We start from the raw sequence: 26,192 nt of genomic DNA, 5'->3' as shown, positions 1-26,192 counted from the left end.
GGTATCCAGATCCCGCTGTTGGTTATTGGCCGGAGAACGTCTCGGTCATGTCTGCATGGTTCCCGAACCCGTAGGGTCTACACACTTAAGGTTCGATGACGCTAGGGTTATAGGGAATAGATATACGTGGTTACCGAATGTTGTTCGGAGTCCCGGATGAGATCCCGGACGTCAAGAGGAGTTCCGGAATGGTCCGGAGGTAAAGATTTATATATGGGAAGTCCTGTTTTGGTCACCTGAAAAGTTTCGGGTGCTATCGGTAATGTACCGGGACCACCGGGAGGGTCCCAGGGGTCCACCAGGTGGGGCCACCAGCCCCAGAAGGCTGCGTGGGCCAAGTGTGGGAGGGGACCAGCTCCAGGTGGGCTGGTGCGCCCCCCCACCAAGTCCCAAGGCGCAGGGAGAGTGGGAGGGGGCAAACCCTAGGTCCAGATGGGCCTTAAGGCCCACCCTAGTGGCGCCCCCCTCTCTTTTCCCCTTGGCCGCACCCTAGATGGGTTTTGGGGGCTGCCGCCACCCCTGGGGAGGGAACCCTAGATGGGGGCGCATCCCCTCCCCTTCCCCTATATATACTTGAGGTATTTGGGGCTGCAAACACACGAGATGATTTCTCTCTTTGGCGCAGCCCTACCCCTCTCCCTCCTCGTCTCTCGTAGTGCTTGGCGAAGCCCTGCTGGAGTACCGCGCTCCTCCATCACCACCACGCCGTCGTGCTGCTGCTGGATGGAGTCTTCCCCAACCTCTCCCTCTCTCCTTGCTGGATCAAGGCGTGGGAGACGTCACCGGGCTGCACGTGTGTTGAACGCGGAGGCGCCGTGGTTCGGCGCTTAGATCGGAATCAACCGCGATCTGAATCGCTACGAGTATGACTCCTTCATCCGCGTTCTTGCAACGCTTTCGCATCGCGATCTACAAGGGTATGTAGATGCACTCCCCTTTCCCTCGTTGCTAGATTACTCCATAGATTGATCTTGGTGATGCGTAGAAAATTTTGAATTTCTGCTACGTTCCCCAACAGCGTGATCGTAGGAAATTTTTTGAAATTGCATGCTACTTTCCCCAACAGTGGCATCCGAGCCAGGTCTATGCGTAGATGATATGCACGAGTAGAACACAAAGACTTGTGGGCGATAATAGTCATACTGCTTACCACCAACGTCTTACTTTGATTCGGCGGTATTGTTGGATGAAGCGGCTCGGACCGACATTACATGACCGCGTTCATGAGACTGGTTCCACCGACGTGCTTTGCACACAGGTGGCTGGCAGGTGTCTGTTTCTCCAACTTTAGTTGAATCGAGTTTGACTACGGCCGGTCCTTATGGAAGGTTAAAACAGCACACTTGACGAAAAATCGATGTGGTTTTGATGCGTAGGTAAGAACGGGTCTTGCTAGAAGCCCGTAGCAGCCACGTAAAACTTGCAACAACAAAGTAGAGGACGTCTAACTTGTTTTTGCAGGTCATGTTGTGATGGCATATGGTCAAGACATGATGTGATATAAGTTATTGTATGAGATGATCATGTTTTGTAAAAGTTAACGGCAACTGGCAGGAGCCTTATGGTTGTCGCTTTATTATATGAAATGCAATCGCCATGTAATTGCTTTACTTTATCACTATGCGGCAGTGATAGTTGTAGAAGCAGTAGTTGGCGAGACGACAATGACGCTGCGATGGATATCAAGGTGTCAAGCCGGTGACGATGAAGATCATGACGGTGCTTTGGAGATGGAGATCAAAGGCACAAGATGATGATGGCCATATCATGTCACATATTTTGATTGCATGTGATGTTTATCTTTTATGCATCTTATTTTGCTTAGTATGGCGGTAGCATTATAAGATGATCCCTCACTAAATTTCAAGGTATAATTGTTCTCCCTCAGTATGCACCGTTGCTACAGTTCGTCGTGCCGAGACACCACGTGATGATCGGGTGTGATAAGCTCTACGTTCACATACAACGGGTGCAAGCTAGTTTTGCACGTGCAGAATACTCGGGTTAAACTTGACGAGCCTAGCATATGAAGATATGGCCTCGGAACACTGAGACCGAAAGGTCGAACGTCAATCATATAGTAGATATGATCAACATAGAGATGTTCACCATTGAAAACTACTCCATCTCACATGATGATCGGACATGGTTTAGTTGATATGGATCACATGATCATTTAGATGACTAGAGGGGTGTATATCTAAGTGGGAGTTCTTAAGTAATATGATTAATTGAACTTTAATTTATCATGAACTTAGTCCTGATAGTTTTTGCATATCTATGTTGTTGTAGATCAATGGCCGTGCTACCATTCCGTTGAATTTTAATGCGTTCCTAGAGAAAGCTAAGTTGAAAGATGATGGTAGCAACTACACGGACTGTGTCCGTATCTTGAGGATTATCCTCATTGCTGCACATAAGAATTACGTCCTGGAAGCACCGCTAGGTGCAAGACCCGCTGTAGGAGCAACTCCGGACGTTATGAATGTCTGGCAGAGCAAAGCTGATGACTATGCTTTACAGCTTAGAATTGGGACTTCAAAGACGTTTTGAACGTCATGGAGCATATGAGATGTTCCAGGAGTTGAAGTTAATATTTCAAGCAAATTCCCGAGTTGAGAGATATGAAGTCTCCAACAAGTTCTATAGCTGCAAAATGGAGGAGAACAGTTATGTCAGTGAACACATACTCAGAATGTCTGGGTACCATAACCACTTGACTCAGTTGGGAGTTAATCTTCCTGATGATAGTGTCATTGACAGAGTTCTTGAATCACTGCCACCAAGCTATAAAGGCTTCATGATGAATTGTAATATGCAAGGGATGGAAAAGACAATTCCCGAGCTCTTCGCGATGCTAAAGGCTGCGGAGGTAGAAATCAAGAAGGAGCATCAAGTGTTGATTGTTAACAAGACCACTAGTTTAAAGAAAAAGGGTAAAGGGAAGAAGGGGAACTTCAAGAAATAGCAAGAAAGTTGCTACTCCCGAGAAGAAGCCCAAGTCTGGACCTAAGCCTGAAACTGAGTGCTTCTACTGCAAAGGGACTCGTCACTGGAAGCGGAACTGCCCCAAGTATTTGGCGGATAAGAAGGATGGCAAAGTGAAAGGTATATTTGATATAAATGTTATTGATGTGTACCTTACTAATGCTCGTAGTAGCTGATGCGGCTTGAAGCTACGTCGGTATTTCCCCAAAGAGGAAGGGATGATGCAGCACAGCGGCGGTAGGTAACCAAGGTTATCGAACCAGTAGGAGAACCAAGCAACACAACATAAACAGCCCCTGCACAAAGATAACAAATCCTCGAAACCCAACATGTAAAAGGGGTTGTCAATCCCTTTCGGGTAGCGGCGCCCCAAGATGGGCAAACGGACGTGAGGAAATTGTAGTAGATTGATAGATCGAACGCCAAATAAAATAAATAAGAATAAATTGCAGCAAGGTATTTTTGTATTTTTAGTTTTATAGATCTGAAAATAAATGCAAAGGAAAAGTAGATTGCAAAGGCAAATATATGAGAAAGAGACCCGGGGGCCGTAGGTTTCACTAGTGGCTTCTCTCGAGAAAAATAGCAAGCAGTGGGTGAACAAGTTACTGTTGGGAAATTGATAGAACTTCAAATAATCATGATGATATCCAGGCAATGATATATAGGCATCACGTCCAAGATTAGTAGACCGACTCCTGCCTGCATCTACTACTATTACTCCACACATCGACCACTATCCAGCATGCATATAGTGTATTAAGTTCATGGAAAAACGGAGTAATGCAATAAGAACGATGACATGGTGTAGACAAGATTTATCTATATAGATATAGACCCCATCGTTTTATCCTTAGTAGCAACGATACATACGCGTCGGTTCCCCTTCTGTCGCTGGGATCAAGCACCGTAAGATCGAACCCACTACAAAGCACCTCTTCCCATTGCAAGATAAATAGATCAAGTTGGCCAAACAAAACCCAAATATCGGAGAAGAAATACGAGGCTATAAGCAATCATGCATAAAAGAGATCAAAGAAACTCAAATACTTTCATGGATATAAAAAGATATAACTGATCATAAACTCAAAGTTCATCAAATCCCAACAAACACACCGCAAAAAGAGTTACATCATATGGATCCCCAAGAGACCATTGTATTGAGAATTCAGCAAGAGAGAGGAAGCCATCTAGCTACTAACTATGGACCCGAAGGTTTACAAAGAACTACTCACGCATCATCGGAAAGGCACCAATGGAGGTGGTGAACCCCATCTGAGATGGTGTCTAGATTGGATCTGGTGGTTCTGGACTCTGCGGCGGCTGGATCAATATTTCGTTGACTCCCCTAGGGTTTCTGGAATATTGGGGTATTTATAGAGCAAAGAGGTGGTCCGGGGGGCACCCGAGGTGGGCACAACCCACCAGGGCGTGCCTGGGCCTCCTGGCGCGCCCTGGTGGGTTGTGCTCTCCTCGGAGCACCCCCTAGGCACAGCCAGGGCCCATTACGTGTCTTCTGGTCCATAAAAAATCTCTGTAAAGTTTTGTGGCATTTGGACTCCGTGTGATATTGATTTCCTGCGATGTAAAAAACATGCAGAAAACAGCAACTGGCACTTGGTACTATGTCAATAGGTTAGTACCAAAAAATGACTATAAAATTATTGTAAAACATCCAAGACTGATAGTATAACAGCATGGAACAATCAAAAATTATAGATACGTTGGAGACGTATCAGCATCCCCAAGCTTAACTCCTACTCGTCCTCGAGTAGGTAGCTGATAAAAACAGAATTTTGATGTGGAATGCTGCCTAACATGTCATATCATATTCTTTTCTTTATAGCATGGACATTTGGACTTTTATGTGATTCAAAGCAATAGTCTAGTTTTGACATGATAATTTAAATACTCAAGCATATCAACAAGCAACCATGTCTTTCAAAATATCAACGCTAAAATAAGTTATCCCTAGCCCATCATGCTCAACCATTGATCCATTCATAAAACACACTCGCATATTAGCTACACCCAATACTCAAGTACGATCATATTGCCTCCTAGTTAGTGCTTTTATAAGAGAAGATGGAGACTCAAATTCAAAATAAAAAATTGCATAAAGTAAAAGAAAGGCCCTTCGCAGAGGGAAGTAGGGATTTGTAGAGGTGCCAGAGCTCAAAGCGAAAAACTTAGAGATAAAAACATTTTGGGAGGTGTATCCATCCCACCAACGAAAACGACTTAGAGCTCCCAACACTTTCCATGCTAGATATATCATAGGCGGTTCCCAAACAGAAAATAAAGTTTATTCCTTTTTCCACCATACTTTCACTTTCCATGGCTAGCCGTATCCACGGTTGCCCTCCATACCAACACTTTCCAAGGAATTTATTATTTGACAACATAAAGTAAATTCATTTTTTTCATTTCGGGACTGGGCATCCCTAAAACCTTTGCCTTACTCTCGTGCAATGACAAGTCAATAAACACTCATCATGAGAATAACACATCCAGCATGGAACATATTAGCCACCCCTCACCGCACCGCGAGCGAAACAAACACACAAAAGAGAAGTTTATTTTGAAAATTAGAGATGGCACATGCAAATTTTCTTAGAACGGCAAAACAATACCACATATAGGTAGATATGCTGGACTCATGTGGCAAAACTGGTTTAAAGGATTTTGGATGCACAAGTAGAGATCATACTTAGTGCAAAATGAAGGCTAGCAAAAGATTGAGAAGCGGCCAACCAAGAAACGAATAATCTCATAAGCAAGCATTAAGCATAATTAACACCGAGTAATGCACCACAAGTAGGATATAATTTCATTGCACGACTATTGACTTTCGTGCTTGCAAAGGGAATCACAAACCTTAACACCAATATTCTTACTAAAGCATAATTACTCATCAACACAACTCACATATCACATCATCATATCTCAAAACTATTACTAAGAATCAAGTTTATTTTGTCCAATGATCTTCATGAAAGTTTTTATTATATCCTTCTTGGATATCTATCACTTTGGGACTAATTTTCATGTGTTGCTTTGCTTAAGCTCAAACAAATATAAGTGAAGATCATGAGCATAATTTTTTTCTTTCTCTCAAAATAATTTAAGTGAAGCAAGAGAGAATTTCTTGAAAATTTTACTAACTCTCAAATAAATCTAAGTGAAGCAAGAGAGCATTTCTTCAAAAATACTAAAGCACACCATGCTCAAAAATATATATGTGCAGCACTAGAGCAAGTCCACAGCTCGTAAAAATTTAAGTGAAGCATAGAGAGCAATTCTAACAAGTCATGACATAATTTTGGATCTCTCAAATAGGTGTGTCCAGCAAGGGATCAAGACTTAAAACACAAAATAAAACAAGCAAAGACGCATATCATACAAGACGCTCCAAGCAAAACACATAGTATGTGACGAATAAAAATATAGCTTCGAGTAAAATACCGATGGTCGTTAGAAGAAAGAGGGGATGCCACTCGGGGCATCCCCAAGCTTAGTTGGTTGCTCATTTTTGGATAATAGCTTGGGATGCCGGGGCGTCCCCAAGCTTAGGCTCTTCGATCCTTCCTTCATCCATCATAAGATAACCCAAAACTTGAAAACTTCAATCACACAAAACTCAACAAAACCTTCATGAGATCCGTTAGTATAAGAAAGCAAACCACTACTATAAGTATTGTATCAAACCAATTCATATTTTATTTTTTGCATTATATCTACTGTATTCCAACTTTTCTATGGCAAAAACTCATCAAAGAAAACCATAGAGCCATCAAAACAAGCACACAACGCAAAGAAAACAGAATCTGTCAAAACAGAACAGTCTATAGAAATATGACTATTTTGAATACTTCTGTAACTCCAAAAATTCTAAAAAATTAGGAAGACCAGGGTAATTTGTATATTAATCTTCTGCAAAAAGAATCAGTGCAAAAGCACTTTTCTGTGATTTATGAAAATTATTTTATGAGTGCATAAGTTTCTGTTTTTCAGCAAGATCAAACAACTATCACCCAAGAAGATCCTAAAGGCTTTACTTGGCACAAACACTAATTAAAACACAAAAAACACAATCATAGAAGTAGCATAATTGTGCAAACACCCAAGAACAGAAAGCAAAAATCAAATAAATTTTATTCATTGGGTTACCTCCAAACAAGCGTTATAGTTTTACGCCCTTAGCTAGGCATAAAGCAAGGATCTAAGTTTTGTCATCCCTCTTCTTAATTTTCTTTGAAGTGTTTTCATCATGGAGTTTTGTAAACACAACATAAAACATATTATCCATGGAAACTTCAGCATTCCTAAGTTGGTTTTCATCATAACCCCTTTGATTTCCCACAACAATCCAAGAGTAATGTTGATTAACATTATTGAAACTTGTTGGATTATATCTAGAACGGGGACTTCCTTTTTAAGATTATCATCAAAGATTTTATTATCCCCAAGCAAATGCCTTAGTGCATAGTCACTATTGTAAAGAATTTCGTCTATCACGGGGTTTTCACAATTCGTACCATAAAAATCAAAGATTTCCCTAGCTTCCCGTGTTATGTAGTCAAACTCATTCATAAGAACGAGAGTGGCCAACTTTTTAGCCCTAGGATTCTTTATTTCGGGAAGCTCAAAAAACAATCTTTGCAAAGTAGGGTGAGTACGAATAAATTTACTTTCAAGTTTCAAGACTAGTGCTGAAATAGCATCCGCATAAGATCTAGTAGTTTTAAGTATAGGAGCATCATCCAGACTCAGATTTCCAACACAATTGAAAAACTCTTGGATACGTTCTTTTCCTATAATGTTCCCTTGCCCCAAGATAAAAGTTTTAGCATCCAGATTGCCTGTATGTCCTATCTTAGGAGTTAGGCCATCATCTGTTGGTGCCATACTGAAATCACTCATGATTGCAAGCAAAGAATAGATCTGACGAGAAAACGGCGAACGGAAAAAGAGAGGCGAATAAAATGGCAAATTTTTGTGAAGTGGGGGAGAGGAAAATAAGAGGCAAATGGCAAATAATGTAAATTGCGAGGAGATGAGATTTGTGATTAGGAACCTGGTATATGTTCAAGATCCTCCCCGGCAACGGCGCCAGAAATTGGCGAGTTGACAGGAGACTATCTTGGCGTGATCCTCTCGGGCAACGGCGCCAGAAATTCCTTTTGATGCGGCTTGAAGCTACGTGGTATTTCCCCAAAGAGGAAAGGATGATGCAGCACAATGGCGGTAGGTATTTCCCTCAGTGAAGAAACCAAGGTTATCGAACCAGTAGGAGAACCAAGCAACACAACGTAAACAGCACCCGCACACAGATAACAAATCCTCGCAACACGACGTGTAAAAGGGGTTGTCAATCCCTTTCGGGTAGCGGCGCCCCAAGATGGGCAAACGGATGTGAGAAAATTGTAGTAGATTGATAGATAGAACGCCAAATAAAATAAATAAGAATAAATTGCAGCAAGGTATTTTTGTATTTTTAGTTTAATAGATCTGAAAATAAATGCAAAGGAAAAGTAGATCGCAAAGGCAAATATGTGAGAAAGAGACCCGGGGGCCGTAGGTTTCACTAGTGGCTTCTCTCGAGAAAAAATAGCAAACGGTGGGTGAACAAATTACTGTTGGGCAATTGATAGAACTTCAAATAATCATGACGATATCCAAGCAATGATCATTATATAGGCATCAAGTCCAAGATTAGTAGACCGACTCCTGCCTGCATCTACTACTATTACTCCACACATCGACCGCTATCCAGCATGCATCTACTGTATTAAGTTCATGGAAAAACGGAGTAATGCAATAAGAACGATGACATGATGTAGACAAGATCTATCTATGTAGAGATAGACCCCATTGTTTTATCCTTAGTAGCAACGATACATACGTGTCAGTTCCCCTTTTGTCACTGGGATCAAGCACCGTAAGATCGAACCCACTACGAAGCACCTCTTCCCATTGCAAGATAAATAGATCAAGTTGGCCAAACAGAACCCAAATATCGGAGAAGAAATACGAGGCTATAAGCAATCATGCATAAAAGAGATCAAAGAAACTCAAATACTTTCATGGATATAAAAAGATATAACTGATCATAAACTCAAAGTTCATCAGATCCCAACAAACACACCACAAAAAGAGTTAGATCATATGGATCTCCAAGAGACCATTGTATTGAGAATTCAGCGAGAGAGAGGAAGCCATCTAGCTAATAACTACGGGCCCGAAGGTCTACAAAGAACTACTCATGCATCATCGGAGAGGCACCAATGGAGGTGGTGAACCCCATCCGAGATGGTGTCTAGATTGGATCTGGTGGTTCTGGACTCTGCGGCGGCTGGATCAATATTTCGTCAACTCCCCTAGGGTTTCTGGAATATTGGGGTATTTATAGAGCAAAGAGGCGGTCTGGGGGCACCCCGAGGTGGGCACAACCCACCAGGGCGCGCCCTGGTGGGTTGTGCTCTCCTCGGAGCACCCCCCAGGCGCAGCCAGGGCCCATTACGTGGTCCATAAAAAATCTCCGTAAAGTTTCATGGCATTTGGACTCCGACTGATATTGATTTCCTGCGATGTAAAAAACATGCAGAAAACAGCAACTGGCACTTGGCACTATGTCAATAGGTTGGTACCAAAAAATGATATAAAATGATTATAAAACATCCAAGGTTGATAGTATAACAGCATGGAACAATCAAAAATTATAGACACGTTGGAGACGTATCAGTAGCACCTCGGTATTTGATACTGGTTCTGTTGCTCATATTTGCAACTCGAAACAGGGGCTACGGATTAAACAAATATTGGCTAAGGACAAGGTGACGATGCGCGTGGGAAATGGTTCCAAAGTCGATGTGATCGCCGTCGGCACGCTACCTCTGCATGTACTGTCGGGATTAGTTTTAGACTTGAATAATTGTTATTTGGTGCCAGCGTTGAGCATGAACATTATATCTCGATCTTGTTTGATGCGAGACGGTTATTCATTTAAATCAAAGAATAATGGTTGTTCTATTTATATGAGTAATCTACCATTCTTAAGAAGTTGCTCCCCACTAATTTCTATTCTCTCATCATGCACACTGTCTACATCAGCAATGTGCCATGTCATTTACTATGTTATATTTCTGCTCTCTCGCAAGACCACATCATCCTCTTTTCCTGGTGCCATCCCGCACGTTATCCCTCGATGCCGGACTTTTTTTTGCATGTCTCCCCTACCTCTGTACTAGCGGTTGGGCTGTACGAAGCGGCTTCTCGGCCTTTCAATGTTTGGAAGCCTGTATGGGTTGTTCGGCCTTTCAATGTTGGAAGCCCGTACCGCATCGCATCGCTTGCTTTTGCAGCGCCTCCTCTGCGTCCTTTCTTCTCCACAACTGCCCCTCTTCCTCTTCACCTTGTCCAATTCTTCATTAATGGAGAGAATGCATCGGCACCTTAATTTGCCTCCTCCTCTCCCATGTCTGCCTTACCCACCATTTTTTCTGACAATTAATATCCTCCCCGTCCTACCATAGATGCGTCCTCTTCTTCTCCCCGGCTACAGAATATCACCCGATCCATCCTCTTCTTCTCCTCGGCTATAGGTTTTCGTGGCCTTCGCTCCCCCGTCCTACCATCACCTTCAACTTAATTGACCACCACACGCATCAGCCAGGACAAGGAAAGCGTCGTGTGGTTTTCGACAACTGCTCCATGATCTGCTGCGACGAGAAGAGATACTGCCAGTCAAAGAGTATTACAAGGTAAACCCTAGATCACAAAAATAACTTAAAGTAGCAAATTTACCTCTTACTGTTTTGATTTACTCTAGCAGGTTGCGTCAAAATCCCTTTGAGGAAGACAATGCTACCATCCACTGAAGGTAAGTACTGTGCCTCCATTTTCTTAGAAGGATTGTATTATCATGCACTAATACATCTTATTTTCTGATGTACTAATTTTGCATAGATTGTATTGTCATGCATTGCTAAAGAAGACATCTGAAGAAATTACTTGGCACAAATGCAAAAATATCTGTTGATAGTATGACTTCCATAATCGAACATGCAGGTTATTTTTGTTGTTAATGCTCTTATCAACGATGGACAATTCTAACCTGCCAGCCACGTTACGGAGATACATCTTATTTTCCATGTCTACACATCTCCTTTTGTGTTGTTCAACAATTATAGTCGGACACTGTTTCAATTTTGGCCATGACTGATACTGCATGATGGTTGAATCTGCCAGAGGGTGGCAGTTAGGTCAGCCATAGATGCGTGCCATTGCTTCCTAGCCTGAGAGGTCAGATCTAAGTCTATGCAATTTAGTTATTTCAGTATCCTTCCTTTGGCTATTTAGTCCATTGGGGTATGTTTCTCCCATGTGCAGTGGTTCTGGTATGACAACTTCAAGCATAAGTTGCTGAACTGAATCAGTGTAGTGTGCATTCCATCTTGACATGACATCATGTAACTAAAATTAGGAAAAATGTGTTGCCCAGAAATGACATTTTATTATTGAAAACATTATACCCCCAAGGGCATAATTTATGCCGCCATTATGGGACCATACCATATGATTCATGAGCCTACAATGATATGTTGGAAGATGCGATTCTAACATAGGTTTCTGAACACCGAGCTACTCTGTTTTTATACATCTAGAATTTTTAGTGATATATTTTCTTCTCCGGTCTTCTTATTTACCAAGCATACAAATCTATATTTGCGTAATTGGATGGGATAATAAGTTAGGACCTTCCAATATGTCAGAAACTTGGAAAATTCTGATGTGGTTACAGCAGGACGAGATACATTTTAGTCGTCTTGCTATATTCCAAGAGGTACCATCTCTCGATCAAATGCATATACACAAATGATGATATCTTACTATGTCCTTATACTCACGTGATAATAAGTTTCTTTCTTTAGTTGTGTTTTTGTTATTTTCTTATTCCTTGCTGGTTTGAGTAATTTGTTCTATGACGTGAGTCTCAGGTGGTGATGCCTTTCTGATAAGGGGATGGATTTATGATGTTAGTTGCTTAACCCTGCATCAAGAGGATTTCCCTGACGATTGTAAGATGGTGGCAATTATGTTCAGAGAATTATTGTTCATTGCTCTTCAATAATGCGTGAAATATATGCGCGAGTGTGCAGGTTAGTTGGTTAATAATGTGAACCACCATTTATGTGTGCTCCATCTTTGTGAATTGTTCTTTTGTCGGTGTGAAGATTAGAACAATGAAGGCTCATTACTAAGCACTTGCATTATTTTATTTGTGTTTTGTGTTTATTTAAGATTTATATTTTTAGAAGGAAAAGGGAAAACATTTCTATTTTTCTAGTTAGTTGTGCATTGTTTAATCTCATCAAATTATTTACTTTAGTTGAGAGATCACATGGTTAACAAGTATATTCATATTATTTATATTTCATTTCTCTAATCTATCCCTTTTTCATACTACTATTTTCGCAGCAACGCGCGGGGTATCATCTAGTATCTTTTATGGTCATGCACCCTTGATGAGTGGTCTATTTTTATTGAATCTCGATTGTAGTGATACACATATTCATAATATTGAAGCCAAAAGATGCAAAGTTAATAATGATAGTGCAACTTATTTGTGGCACTGCCGTTTAGGTCATATTGGTGTAAAGCGCATGAAGAAACTCCATGCTGATGTACTTTTGGAATCACTTGATGCTTGTGAACCATGCCTCATGGGCAAGATGACTAAGACTCCGTTCTCCGGAACAATGGACCGAGCAACTGACTTATTAGAAATAATACATACTGATGTATGCGGTCCGATGAGTGTTGAGGCTCGCGTCGGGTATCGTTATTTTCTGACCTTCACAGATGATTTGAGCAGATATGGTATATCTACTTAATGAAACATAAGTTTGAAATATTTCAAAAGTTCAAAGAATTTCAGGGTGAAGTGGAAAATCATCGTAACAAGAGAATAAAGTTTCTACGATATGATCGTGGAGGTGAATATTTGAGTTATGAGTTTGGTCTTCATTTGAAACAATGTGGAATAGTTTCGCAACACGCCACCTGGAACACCACAGCGTAATGGTGTGTCCGAACGTCGTAATCGTAGTTTATTAGATATGGTGCGATCTATGATGTCTCTTACTGATTTACCGCTATCGTTTTGGGGTTATGCTTTAGAGACAGCTGCATTCACGTTAAATAGGGCACCATCTAAATCCGTTGAGACGACACCATATAAGCTGTCGTTTCTTAAAGTTTGGGGCAGCGATGCTTATGTGAAAAAGCTTCAACCTGATAAGCTCGAACCCAAATCGGAGAAATGCGTCTTTGTAGGATACCCAAAGGGAACGGTTGGGTACACTTTCTATCACAGATCCGAAGGCAAGATATTCGTTGCTAAGAATGGATCCTTTCTAGAGAAGGAGTTTCTCTCGAAAGAAGTGAGTGGGAGGAAAGTAGAACTTGATGAGGTAATTGTACCTTCTCCCGAATTGGAAAGTAGTTCATCATAGAAATCAGTTCTAGTGATTCCTACACCAATTAGTGAGGAAGCTAATGATGATGATCATGAAACTTCAGATCAAGTTACTACCCAACCTCGTAGGTCAACCAGAGTACGGTCCGTGATACGTCTCCAACGTATCTATAATTTTTTATTGTTCCATGCTATTATATTATCTATTTTGGATGTTTAATGGGCTTTAGTATGCACTTTTATATTATTTTTAGGACTAACCTACTAACCAAAGGCCCAGCGCAAATTGCTGTTTTTTTGCCTATTTCAGTGTTTCGCAGAAAAGGAATATCAAACGGAATCCAAACGGAATGAAACCTTCGCGAGGGTCGTTTTTGGAACAAACGCAATCCAGGAGACTTGGAGTGGACGTCAAGGAAACAACGAGGCGGCCATGAGGCAGGAGGGCGCGCCCAGGGGGGTAGGCGCGCCCCCCACCCTCATGGGCCCCTCGTAGCTCCACCGACCTACTTCTTTCACCTATATATACTCATATACCCTGAAAACATCCAGGAGCACCACGAAACCCTATTTCCACCACCGCAACCTTCTGTACCCGTGAGATCCCATCTTGGGGCCTTTTCCGGCGCTCTGCCGGAGGGGGAATCGATCACGGAGGGCTTCTGTATCAACACCATAGCCTCTCCGATGATGTGTGAGTAGTTTACCACAGACCTTCGGGCCCATAGTTATTAGCTAGATGGCTTCTTCTCTCTCTTTGGATCTCAATACAAAGTTCTCCTCGATCTTCTAGGAGATCTATTCGATGTAATACTTTTTGCGGTGTGTTTGTCGAGATCCGATGAATTGTGGGTTTATGATCAAGATTATCTATGAACAATATTTGATTCTTCTCTGAATTCTTATATGCATGATTTGATATCTTTGCAAGTCTCTTCGAATTATCAGTTTGGTTTGGCCTACTAGATTGATCTTTCTTGCAATGGGAGAAGTGCTTAGCTTTGGGTTCAATCTTGCGGTGTCCTTTCCCAGTGACAGCAGGGGCAGCAAGGCACGTATTGTATTGTTGCCATCGAGGAGAAAAGATGGGGTTTATATCATATTGCTTGAGTTTATCCCTCTACATCATGTAATCTTGCTTAATGCGTTACTCTGTTCTTATGAACTTAATACTCTAGATGCATGCTGGATAGCGGTCGATGTGTGGAGTAATAAACCCGGCTTGAGGCCAGGAAATCTGAGATGGGATCCATGTATGAGAACAAAGTGTGGACTTTGGTTGACTTGCCCGATGATCGGCAAGCCATAGAGAATAAATGGATCTTCAAGAAGAAGACTGACGCTGGCGGTAATGTTACTGTTTACAAAGCTCGACTTGTTGCGAAAGGTTTTCGACAAGTTCAAGGAGTTGACTACGATGAGACCTTCTCACCCGTAGCGATGCTTAAGTCTGTCCGAATCATGTTAGCAATTGACGCATTTTATGATTATGAAATTTGGCAAATGGATGTCAAAACTGCATTCCTTAATGGATTTTTCTTAAAGAAGAGTTGTATATGATGCGACCAGAAGGTTTTGTCGATCCAAAAGGTGCTACAAAAGTGTGCAAGCTCCAGTGATCCATTTATGTACTGGTGCAAGCATCTCGGAGTTGGAATATACACTTTGATAGTGTGATCAAAGCATATGGTTTTATACAAACTTTTGGAGAAGTCTGTATTTACAAGAAAGTGAGTGGGAGCTCTATAGCATTTCTAATATTATATGTGGATGACATATTGTTGATTGGAGATAATACAGAATTTCTGGATAGCATAAAAGGATACTTGACTAAGAATTTTTCAATGAAAGACCTCGGTGAAGCTGCTTATATATTGGGCATCAAGATCTATAGAGATAGATCAAGACGCTTAATTGGACTTTCACAAAGCACATACCTTGATAAAGTTTTGAAGAAGTTGAAAATGGATCAGTCAAAGAAAGGGTTCTTGCCTGTGTTACAAGGTGTGAAATTGAGTCAGACTCAATGCCCGACCACTGCAGAAGATAGAGAGAAAATGAAAGTCATTCCCTATGCCTCAGCCATAGGTTCTATCATGTATGCAATGATGTGTACCAGGCCTGATGTGTGTCTTGCTATAAGTTTAGCAGGGAGGTATCAAAGTAATCCAGCAGTGGATCACTGGACAGCGGTCAAGAACATCCTGAAATACCTGAAAAGGACTAAGATATGTTTCTCGTTTATGGAGGTGACAAAGAGCTTGTCGTAAATGGTTACGTTGATGCAAGGTTTGACACTGATCCGAATGACTCTAAGTCGCAAACCGGATACGAATGGTGGAGCTGTAACTTGGTGCAGTTCCAAGCAGAGCGTCGTGGTGGGATCTACGTGTGAAGCGGAGTACATAGCTGCTTCGGAAGCAGCAAATGAAGGAGTCTGGATGAAGGATTTCATATCCGATCTAGGTGTAATACCTGGTGCATCGGGTCCAATGAAAATCTTTTGTGACAATACTGGAGCAATTACCTTGGCGAAGGAATCCAGATTTCACAAGAGAACCAAACACATCAAGAGACGCTTCAATTCCATCCATGATCAAGTCAAGGAGGGAGACACCGAGATTTGCAAAATACAAACAGATCTGAATGTTGCAGACCCATTGACTAAGCCTCTTCCACGAGCAAAACATGATCAGCACCAAGACTACATGGGTGTTAGAATCATTACTATGTAATCTAGATTATTGACTCTAGTGCAAGTGGGAGACTGAAGGAAATATGCCCTAGAGGCAATAATAAAGTTGTTATTTATATTTCCTTACATCATGATAAATGTTTATTATTCATGCTAGAATTGTATTAACTGGAAACTTAGTACATGTGTGAATACATAGACAAAACAGAGTGTCCCTAGTATGCCTCTACTTGACTAGCTCGTTGATCAAAGATGGTTATGTTTCCTGACCATAGACATGTGTTGTCATTTGATGAACGGGATCACATCATTAGAGAATGATGTGATGGACAAGACACATACGTTAGCTTAGCATTATGATCGTTTAGTTTTATTGCTATTGCTTTCTTCATGACTTATACATATTCCTCTGACTATGAGATTATGCAACTCCCGAATACCAGAGGAACACCTTGTGTGCTATCAAATGTCACAACGTAACTGGGTGATTATAAAGATGCTCTACAGGTGTCTCCGAAGGTGTTTGTTGGGTTGGCATAGATCAAGATTAGGATTTGTCACTCCGTGTATCGGAGAGGTATCTCTGGGCCCTCTCGATAATGCACATCACTATAAGCCTTGCAAGCAATGTGACTAATGAGTTAGTTGCGGGATGATGCATTACGGAACGAGTAAAGAGACTTTCCGGTAACGAGATTGAACTAGGTATGATGATACCGACGATCGAATCTCAAGCAAGGAACATACCGATGACAAAGGGAATGACGTATGTTGTTATGCGGTTTGACCGATAAAGATCTTCGCAGAATATGTAGGAGCCAATATGAGCATCCAGTTTCCGCTATTGCTTATTGACCGGAGATGTGTCTCGGTCATGTCTACATAGTTCTCGAACCCGTAGGGTCCACACGCTTAACGTTCAATGACGATTTGTATTATGAGTTATGTGTTTTGGTGACCGAAGTTTGTTCGGAGTCCCGAATGAGATCACGGACATGACGAGGAGTCTCTAAATGGTCGAGAGGTAAAGATTCATATATTGGAAGGTTATATTCGGACATCAGAATGGTTCCGAGTGATTCGGGTATTTTACCGGAGTACCGAGGGGTTACCGAAACCCCCCAGGGGAAGTGTTGGGCCTACATGGGACTAAGGGAGAGAGAGGGAAGCCCGCGGGGGGGGTGGCGCGCGCCCCCCTCCTAGGGAGTCTAAATAGGACAAGGAGGAGGGAGCGCGGCCCCCCTTTCCCTTCCCTTCTCCCTCTCCTTCCTTTTCCCTCCGGTGGTGAAAGGAAAGGGGGGATCCTACTTGGACTGGGAGTCCAAGTAGGACTCCCACCATGGCACGCCCCTCTTGGCCGCCGGCCTCCTCCTCCCCTCCTTTATATACGGGGGCGGGGGCACCCCAAAGGCACATCAGTTATTCTCTTAGCCGTGTCCGGTGCCCCCCTCCACATTTTACGCCTCCGGTCATAGCGTCGTAGTGCTTAGGCGAAGCCCTGCGCGGATCGCATCACCATCACCGTCAGCACACCGTCGTGCTGACTGAACTCTCCCTCGACCCTCTGTTGGATCAAGAGTTCGAGGGACGTCATCGAGCTGAACGTGTGCTGAACACGGAGGTGCCGTACGTTCGGTACTAAGATCGGTTGGATCATGAAGATGTTCGAATACATCAACCGTGTTAACCTAACGCTTCCGCTTTCGGTCTACGAGGGTACGTGGACACACTCTCCCCCTCTCGTTGCTATGCATCTCCTAGATAGATCTTGCGTGATCGTAGGAAATTTTTTGAAATTGCATGCTACGTTCCCCAACATTGTTAGCATGGTGACTCCTACTGGTTCGATAAATCTTGGTTCTTAACTGAGGGAAATACTTGCTGCTGTTGTGCTACATCACCTTTTCTTTTCTGGGAATCCAACAACTCCCGCGGGAGGTTTTTTTTGCGGGCAACTCCTGTGTGAGTAGCAGTCGGCCGCCGGACATGGGAGCAGTGGAGCCGGACGAGCTTTGCTTAGACTAGGTTTCACGTTGCATGTAATATGGATTTGATGATTTGAAAATGGGGTATACGATTGTGGAATCGAATTTTTGTGTGTTGTCCGGTCACCGTATGCGGATGCGCGTGAGCGCGTCCACGGGTGTTTTCGGACCGGATTTTGGTACTTGCGGTTGTTGATGCTCTGAAGGGGGAATGAGGACCGGAGCCACAGGTGGGACTTATTTTTTTTCTTGTTTTTTGGCACGGGATTTTAACATGGATAGCAGGGAGGTGGGCTTCGTTGGGTGGGAGGGGGGAGATTGACGAATGTAATCTGGGGATTCCCTTTTAATGTTAGAGATTTGGCAAGATAAAAGATTTTATTTTTGTATTAGGAAAAAGTGTGATTATGATTCAATAGTAGAGTTAATGATAGATAATAAATGGTATATTATGTGGATTAGCAATTTGTTATTCAGGAATATTTGATTTTATTTTGGAAGGTTATTGAGAAAAATCGTATGTCTGTCTTTTAGGAAGAAGATCAGACGTATATGGTGTGATTTTTGAATTCTTTTTTTACTTGATATTTATGTGATTTAATTGAATCGGCACCTGCCACAAAAAAATAGAGTGGAGGAGTGGTAGTAGAAGGTGAGGCGAAAATAAACAAGCAATGTGATGCCACCCTACGAACTTCCCTGTTAGGAGGAAAGATTGCTTGAATTTTGAATTTTGATTGGTTGAACCGGTCGTCCCCGTGGTTTGTATGTCCCAACCATCCATCTTATAACAGAAACCTACCCCCTCGAAAAAAAAATATAACAGAAACCTACTGCCCTCGATTTATGATCAACGAATGGCAGTCATTAACATACGATCTGGTACCTAAGCGCTAGCTACTACTACCTCCGTTCCGGTGTATAAATCATTCACAATATGATAGTCACACCGTCACGGTGAGCGGGTGAAGTGAGTACGATACGACAACAGTCATATGGCGATGCATCGTCAGGTTGCTTTACTCCTCGCCCTCATCCTCCTCCTGGCTACCGGAGACGGCAGCCTCGCCGTCGGCACTCCGTCCGCGATCATCACAAGGACATGCGCCGCTGTCGGTGGGCAAGTGGGTTACGACTCCTGCGCGGGCGCGCTCTCGGCCGACCCGGCGGCCGCGGCCGCCAAGGACGCACGTCAGCTCGCCGTCGTCGCCACCAACCTCACCGTGGCTAACGTCACGTCGACGGTGCTCGTCCTCGACGACCTTGTCAAGAACCTCAGGGCCTGCCTCCGCTACTACAGGGACATGAACAAGACTCTGAAGGGCGCGCTCGGTGACCTACGTGCTGGGCGCCTCGAAGCGGCGTCGGACAAACTGTTGGATGCCTCCCACGCGCCCAGCGACTGCGACATCCTCTTGTTCGAGGGGAGAGCGGAGAAGAACCCGATGAGCAAGGAGAACACCCACGCCGCTTGGCTGTCCCGACTGGCATATGCGATTGCTAGCTCGCAGGCGCTGAATCCCCGGCACCGACGTCAAGTTTAATTCTTGGTCTCATGCGGCTTATTAATCTAGCTACGCAGCTAGCTGGTGGTTGATTTGATTTCCATTTGCTCGATCGATCGCATAAAATGAAATTGCCATTTGTTGTTCAACGTGATGCTTTAATTCGAATTTCCATATACAGAATGGCCCTACGTGACAGATAACATCCAGGAATTGTTGCTGGTTTCACATTTTTGTCTCCAGGCAAGACAGGCTGCATGAGTCCCCCTACTCCCTGCACAGTGCGACGAATAGGTGTGGAAACGCCCACGTGGGAGCACGCATGGGCCAGGCCCATGTCTGGCTATGAGCCGGCTTTTTATTTTCTTTCAGGAATTTTTTAATTCACATATTAATGAAAAAATCATCATGATGGTCTAAAATACTTATATCATATTTAGTGTTGTTCATTGTCATTTATACACATTTTGTCACATGTTTTTAAATATTCATCGCACACGTATCTAAAACAATTCATCACATATTTGTAAAATGGTTGTTGCGTATTAAAAACAATATTCTTCGTGTATCTAAGAAATGTTCATCATATACCAAAAATGTTGAAACTTTGCATTACATATCTAAGAAAATATTCATCATGTATTTGTAAAAATGTTCACACATTGTAAAAATGATCATCATATTTTTTTAAATTATGTATGAAAAAGGAAGACATAAGAAAAAAGAAGATGGTATACAAATAAAAAACTCAAAAGAAAAGAAAAACATTCAAAAATGTAAAAAAAATTAGACTAAAAAAACGAATAAATAAAAGTTAGTAGCAAAATAAAATAACGAAAGGGGTGTGCTAAGTGTCAACCTTATAATTTGGGGGAAAATCGATCGCAACAGAAGCCATCTGATATGCTCCTATCTATAATCCCCACGCCACCAGACGTTTCAGCCATCGTCCTCCCACCACCGTGCGCAGAGGAGAGAAATAGTCTAGGGCAGCGAACACTAGCGAGTGTTGCGCTTGCTTTGCGGCAATAGGCGGCGATGGGCCTGCAGCAAGGCACGTCCGTAGCGGGTCTCCTGCAAGACAAGCATAGTATCTTAGGCTCACGGCGGTCGACGCTGCGATAAAGGCTCCACTGCACTGGTATCCACTGTCGGTGAATGTCCTCGACACTAGGCTCTAGATTACAGTAGAGCGACCATCGTTGTAGCAATCGACTCATCTTCAAGTGGCGATGGTCGGTCCCATTTTGGACATGGATTGATACTAGACGGGGAAGAGAGTGCCCTAGTGATATAGGTCAGGTCGGTGCTCCAAGGCCCGTGATTGTATTGTTGGGAAGTCATTGCTGGTGCAAACGAGTATCGCCCCTGGTGCGGCAGGACGCCTTGTTGGTGCTGCAAGGGATGGGGACTGATACTCATTGGAGGCAGTGCGGTCCATGTGGTGTCCGAACGCGACGGTGGATGCGCAACCGCTTCGTTGGCGCGCTGAGGCGGAGGTGAACGCATGGCCGTCGTCCGACGCAAGTATGGCGCAGCGTGCCCACTATGCAAGACAGTTGTGCAAGACAGCGGGCGCGAGAGATGGCAACAGCCATCGCGGCGGATGTTGGCGAGGCGGTCGCACTCTCCGGCGCTATGTATGGTGCACGGCCACCCCGGGAGCCGCAACCGGTCGTGGTGCACGTAGCTGGTTCCGACCACGACGAATCCATCATCGATCCCACGTCCACCGAAGACGTGTAGGCGACGGGCTCCGACGAGGAAAAGTAGGGCATGGGAGACGGCGACGACTCGAGTCCTGTTAGCCGGTACATGTCCCATGTCCTAGTATACCTCGTCGGCGACCGGAGCAACACTTCGAGGGGTGCAGCCGACCGCCGGACATGGTCACGGCGGAGCCAGACGAGCTCCACTTAGATTAGGTTTCATGTTGCATGTAATATGGATTTGATGATTTGAAAATTGAGTATCCGGTTGTGGAATCGAATTTTTATGTGTTGGCAGGTAACCGTACACGGACACGTGTGCACGTGCGTCTACGATGGATTGTGGACCGGATTTTGGTACTTGCGGTTTTAGTGCCCTGAAACAGAAACGAGGAAGGGAGCCGCGGGTGGGACTGGGTTTTTCTTCTTATTTTTTTTGGGATGGAATTTTAACATGGATAATGGGGAGGTGGGGTCGTTTGATGGGAGGGAGGAGCTCGACCAAGGTAACCTGGGGGATTCCCTTTTTATAATGTTAAAGATTTGCAAGATATAAGATTTTATTTTTGTATTAGGAAAAATTGTGACTGTGATTCAATAGTAGAGTTAATAATAGATAGATAATAAACGATATATTGCACGGGATTAGCAATTTGTTATTGAGAAATATTTGATTTCATTTTGAAAGGTTATTAAGAAAAAAAATCTCATGCTTATCTTTTAGAAAAGTGGTTGCACATATATGGTGTGATTTTTAAATTCCTGATTACCTAATATTTACGTGATTTAATTGAATCAGCACTTACCACGAAAAATCGGAGTTGAGAGGTGGTGGTGGGAGGTGAGGCGAAAATAAGTGAAAATAATCCATGTATGATTACCTCCAAACTTTCCAATTTATGATCGACAAATGGGAGTCATTAACGCATGATCTAGTAACCGATTTCTCTCAATAAATACAGGATTTTGTCTTCCGTCGTTAAAGACTCTAAAGCTAGCTAGATCTGATTGATTTGGTAAAGATTGCAAAAGCATAATATTGATGTATTAATTTCATTCCTACCGTTACTTAATCTGTTCTATTCGTTGCGTGCATAAATACACGCCGCCGACTGGTGATAGTCACGGCGAGGTGGGTAGGACCGACGATGGCGATGCATCCTCAGGTTGCTTTACTCCTCACCCTCATCCTCCTCCTGGCTACCGGAGACGGCATCCTCGCCGTCGGCACTCCGTCCGCGATCATCACAAGGACATGCGCCGCCGTCGGCCGACCCGGTGGGCAACTGGGTTACGAGTACGACTCCTGCGTGGGCGCGCTCTCGTCCGACCCGGCGGCCGCGTCCGCCAAGGACGCACGTGAGCTCGCCGTCGTGGCCACCAGCCTCACCGTGGCCAACGTCACGTCGACGGTGCTCGCCGTCGAGGACCTCGTCAAGAACCTCGGCGGCTGCCTCCGCTACTACAGGGAGATGAAGAGGACCCTGGACGCCGCGCTGGGTGACCTCCGTGCCGGGCGCGTCGAAGCGGCGTCCGGCAAACTGCTGGAGGCCAACCAAGATCCCGACAGGTGCGACCTGCTCTTGTTCGAGGGGAGCGCGAACAAGAATCCATTGGGCAAGGAGAACATCTACGCCGACTGGCTGTCCCAATTGGCATATGCGATTGCTAGCTTGCCGGCGCCGAATCCTCTGATGTAATCTACGTAGCTACGTAGCTAGCTGGTGGTTGATTTCCATTTATTTGCTCGATCGATCGCATGAAATGGAATTGCCATTTGTTGTCCAACGTGTGAGATGTCTTTCATCAAATAAAAAATACGTGTGCGATGTCATTTCCATATACACAGTGGCTCTATGTGTTGCTGGTTTCACATTTTGTCTCCAGGCACGACAGGCTGCGTGAGTCCCCCCACTCCCTGCACAGTGCGACGAATAGACATGGAAACGCCCACGCGGGCGCACGCCTGGGCCCGGCCCATGTCCGGCCATGAGCCGGTTTTCTATTTTCTTGAAGAATTTCTTAATTTCACATATTTTAAAAAGGGAAAATATCAACCATCTTTAAAAAAAGAATGTGTGCATATTTATGAAAATATCATCATGGTGGTCTAAAATGTATATGGCATATTTAATGTTGTTTATTGTGTATTTATACACATTTTAACATATTTTTAAAAACTTCATTGCGCACATATCTAAAAAATTTAATCACATATTTGTAAAATGGTTGTTGCGTATTAAAAATAATATTCATCGTATATCTAAGAATTGTTCATCATATATCAAAAATGTTGAAAATGTGCATCACATATCTAAGAAAATATTCATCATGTATTTGTAAAAATGTTGACACATTGTAAAAATGAAAAAAGATCATCACATCTTTAAAAAATTATGTATAAAAAAGGAAGACATAAAAAGAAAACAAAACATAAAAATGTAAAAAAACAAGATAAGCCTAGAAAAAATTAATAAATAAAAAGTTAGTAGCAAAATAAAATAACGAAAGGAGCGTGCTAAGCGTCAACCTTATAATTTTGGGGGGAAATCAATCACCCCATAAGCCATCCGGTCTGCTCCTATCTATGACCCCCAAGCCACCAGACATTTCAGCCATCGTCCTCCCACTACCGTGCGCGCACAGGGGAGAAATAGTCTAGGGCAACGAACTCTAGCGAGTATTGTGCTTGCTTTGCGGCAATTGGCGCCGACAGGCCTGCGGCAGGGCGCGTCCGTAGCGGGGCTCTTGCAAGACGAGCATCGGATCTTGGCTCTTAGCCATCAACACTGCGATAGAGGCTCCGCTGCACTGGTATCCACTGTCGGCGAATGTCCGCGACACTAGGCTCCAGATTACAGTAGAGCGACCGTCGTTGTAGTAGTCGACTCATCTTGAAGCGGTGATGGTTGGTCCTATTTTATACATGGCTTGATACTAGACGGGGAAGAGATCAAGAGAGTGCCCTAGTGGTATAGGGCGGGTCGGTGCTCCAAGGGCCGTGATGCTATTGTTGGGAAGTCATTGCTGGTGCGAACGAGTATCACCCCTGGTGTGGCAGGCTGCCCTATTGGTGCTGCAAGCGACGGCGACTGGTACTCCTCAAACATATCTATACTTTTTGATTGTTCCATTGAGTCGTGCCTGCTGCCGCGCCAACTTCTTCCGCTGCAGCAGGCTGCCCTATTGGTGCTGCAAGGGACGGCGACTGGTACTCCTCAAACATATCTATACTTTTTGATTGTTCCATGGAGCCGTGTCCGCTGCCGTGCCAACTTCTTCCGCTGCGGCAGGCTGCCCTATTGGTGCTGCAAGGGACGGCGACTGGTACTCCTCAAACATATCTATACTTTTTGATTGTTCCATGGAGCCGTGTCCGCTGCCGTGCCAACTTCTTCCGCTGCGGCAGGCTGCCCTATTGGTGCTGCAAGGGACGGCGACTGGTACTCCTCAAACATATCTATACTTTTTGATTGTTCCATGGAGCCGTGTCCGCTGCCGCGCCAACTTCTTCTGCTGTGGCCGTCCTCACTCCCATCGCGGTCGGCGGCTCGAGTACGGCCGCCTCCTCCACCCCCTCCGTCCGTCGGCCAAAGTCCCAAGCGAAGGGCCCGACGAGCAAGAAGGCGGCTGCGACGCGAGGTCGGGCTCCTCCTCCACCCCCTCCAGCGGGCCATGTTGTTGAAGATGGTGATCGTGGTGCTATGGCCGATGGTGGTGGCAACGATCTTGGCGACAATGATGTTGCTTAATTTTTATCATGGCCGGTTGTGGCTCACGTTTTATTTTGTTTAATTGCGTATTCGTAGGGACAAGCTTGCTACCTTTTGATATTGCACATGATTTTGAATGTGAACTATTGCGGCGTGTCTATTTTATAAAAATTATTTCATTCATCTATATGAATTGTGGTTCATGTCAATATTTGACCACAACATAATATTAGTTCACAAGCGGGCAGGGTATGGGTATACCCGCGGGTACACGATTATACCCGTACCCTGCCCATGACTTAACGGGTAGGGTATGGGTACTATCCATGGGTATAAAAGTGTGCCCATACCCTGCCCATGCGGGTACGGTACCCGCGGGTACCCGTACCCGTGGGTAAAATTGCCATCCTTACTCCCGGCCGACCTGCCCGCCGGGCGCTCTGCTTTCCATCGTGTGTTTGCTTGCTCTGACTGACGCGTGGTAACAGAGCAAGAGCAGAGGAGTGTCTTCCGTTACATACACCTGACCTGCGCTGCGCATGTATGTGCACAGGAGCAGCTCTCGTGACACTTTACACCAATGATAGACTTTAACCTTGCTTCTACACACTGCTCTCTGTTAGTGAGTGTTACCAACACAACACGCACCAGCTTGATCATTATCCTGCATGCAGCAGCTGATTGATTATCTCACATGCCTGCCGCATGCATCTCTCTAACTTGCACATGTTACCTCTTCGGTTTGCTAAGGCATCCTACTAAAATTTCACTTTACTAGCCTCGAAGTGACCGGATGGACGAAGGTGGTGCATGCACAGTCAGATTCTTCTGTCCCATGCCGAAATTCATCGCCAGCTAATAATTTCCCAGCATGCGCTAACAGTGCGCTAACTCGTCCGGCACGCCGTCGCCGCCGGCCCGCGAGAATCTTGCACGTACCAACAATCTTTCCCTTCCGATCGCGCACGTCTTGTCTCCGGGCAGGGCCGGGCCAAAAACCGGCGACAAACGGAAACGGGACGACGCACACGTGGTTCACGACATCGCGTTACGGGGTGGATGGGCGTTTTCTCCTCTTTTTAGCCAATGATGATTACGGGATGGATCATGGATGGAT

At 44.1% G+C, this 26,192-nt stretch overlaps 2 protein-coding genes across 2 annotated transcripts; both read left to right on the top strand.

The window, feature by feature from the left end:
• Positions 1 to 19,035: 19,035 nt before the first annotated feature.
• On the top strand, positions 19,036 to 19,802 carry LOC123126034 (pectinesterase inhibitor 12). Its single transcript, XM_044546450.1, has one exon. The coding sequence runs from the start codon at positions 19,144 to 19,146 to the stop codon at positions 19,690 to 19,692; it is 549 nt and encodes a 182-aa protein (XP_044402385.1). The 5' UTR covers positions 19,036 to 19,143; the 3' UTR covers positions 19,693 to 19,802.
• Positions 19,803 to 22,507: 2,705 nt separating this feature from the next.
• On the top strand, positions 22,508 to 23,184 carry LOC123126033 (pectinesterase inhibitor 12-like). The gene has a single exon (XM_044546449.1). The coding sequence runs from the start codon at positions 22,511 to 22,513 to the stop codon at positions 23,060 to 23,062; it is 552 nt and encodes a 183-aa protein (XP_044402384.1). The 5' UTR covers positions 22,508 to 22,510; the 3' UTR covers positions 23,063 to 23,184.
• The last annotated feature ends 3,008 nt before the right edge of the window (positions 23,185 to 26,192 follow it).

The sequence above is a fragment of the Triticum aestivum genome, chromosome 5D (genome assembly GCF_018294505.1).
Source record: "Triticum aestivum cultivar Chinese Spring chromosome 5D, IWGSC CS RefSeq v2.1, whole genome shotgun sequence".
In the NCBI taxonomy this organism is placed as follows: Eukaryota; Viridiplantae; Streptophyta; class Magnoliopsida; order Poales; family Poaceae; genus Triticum; species Triticum aestivum.
The sequence above is the reverse complement of the archived record's forward strand: the minus strand, read 5'-3'. Positions and strand labels throughout refer to the sequence as shown.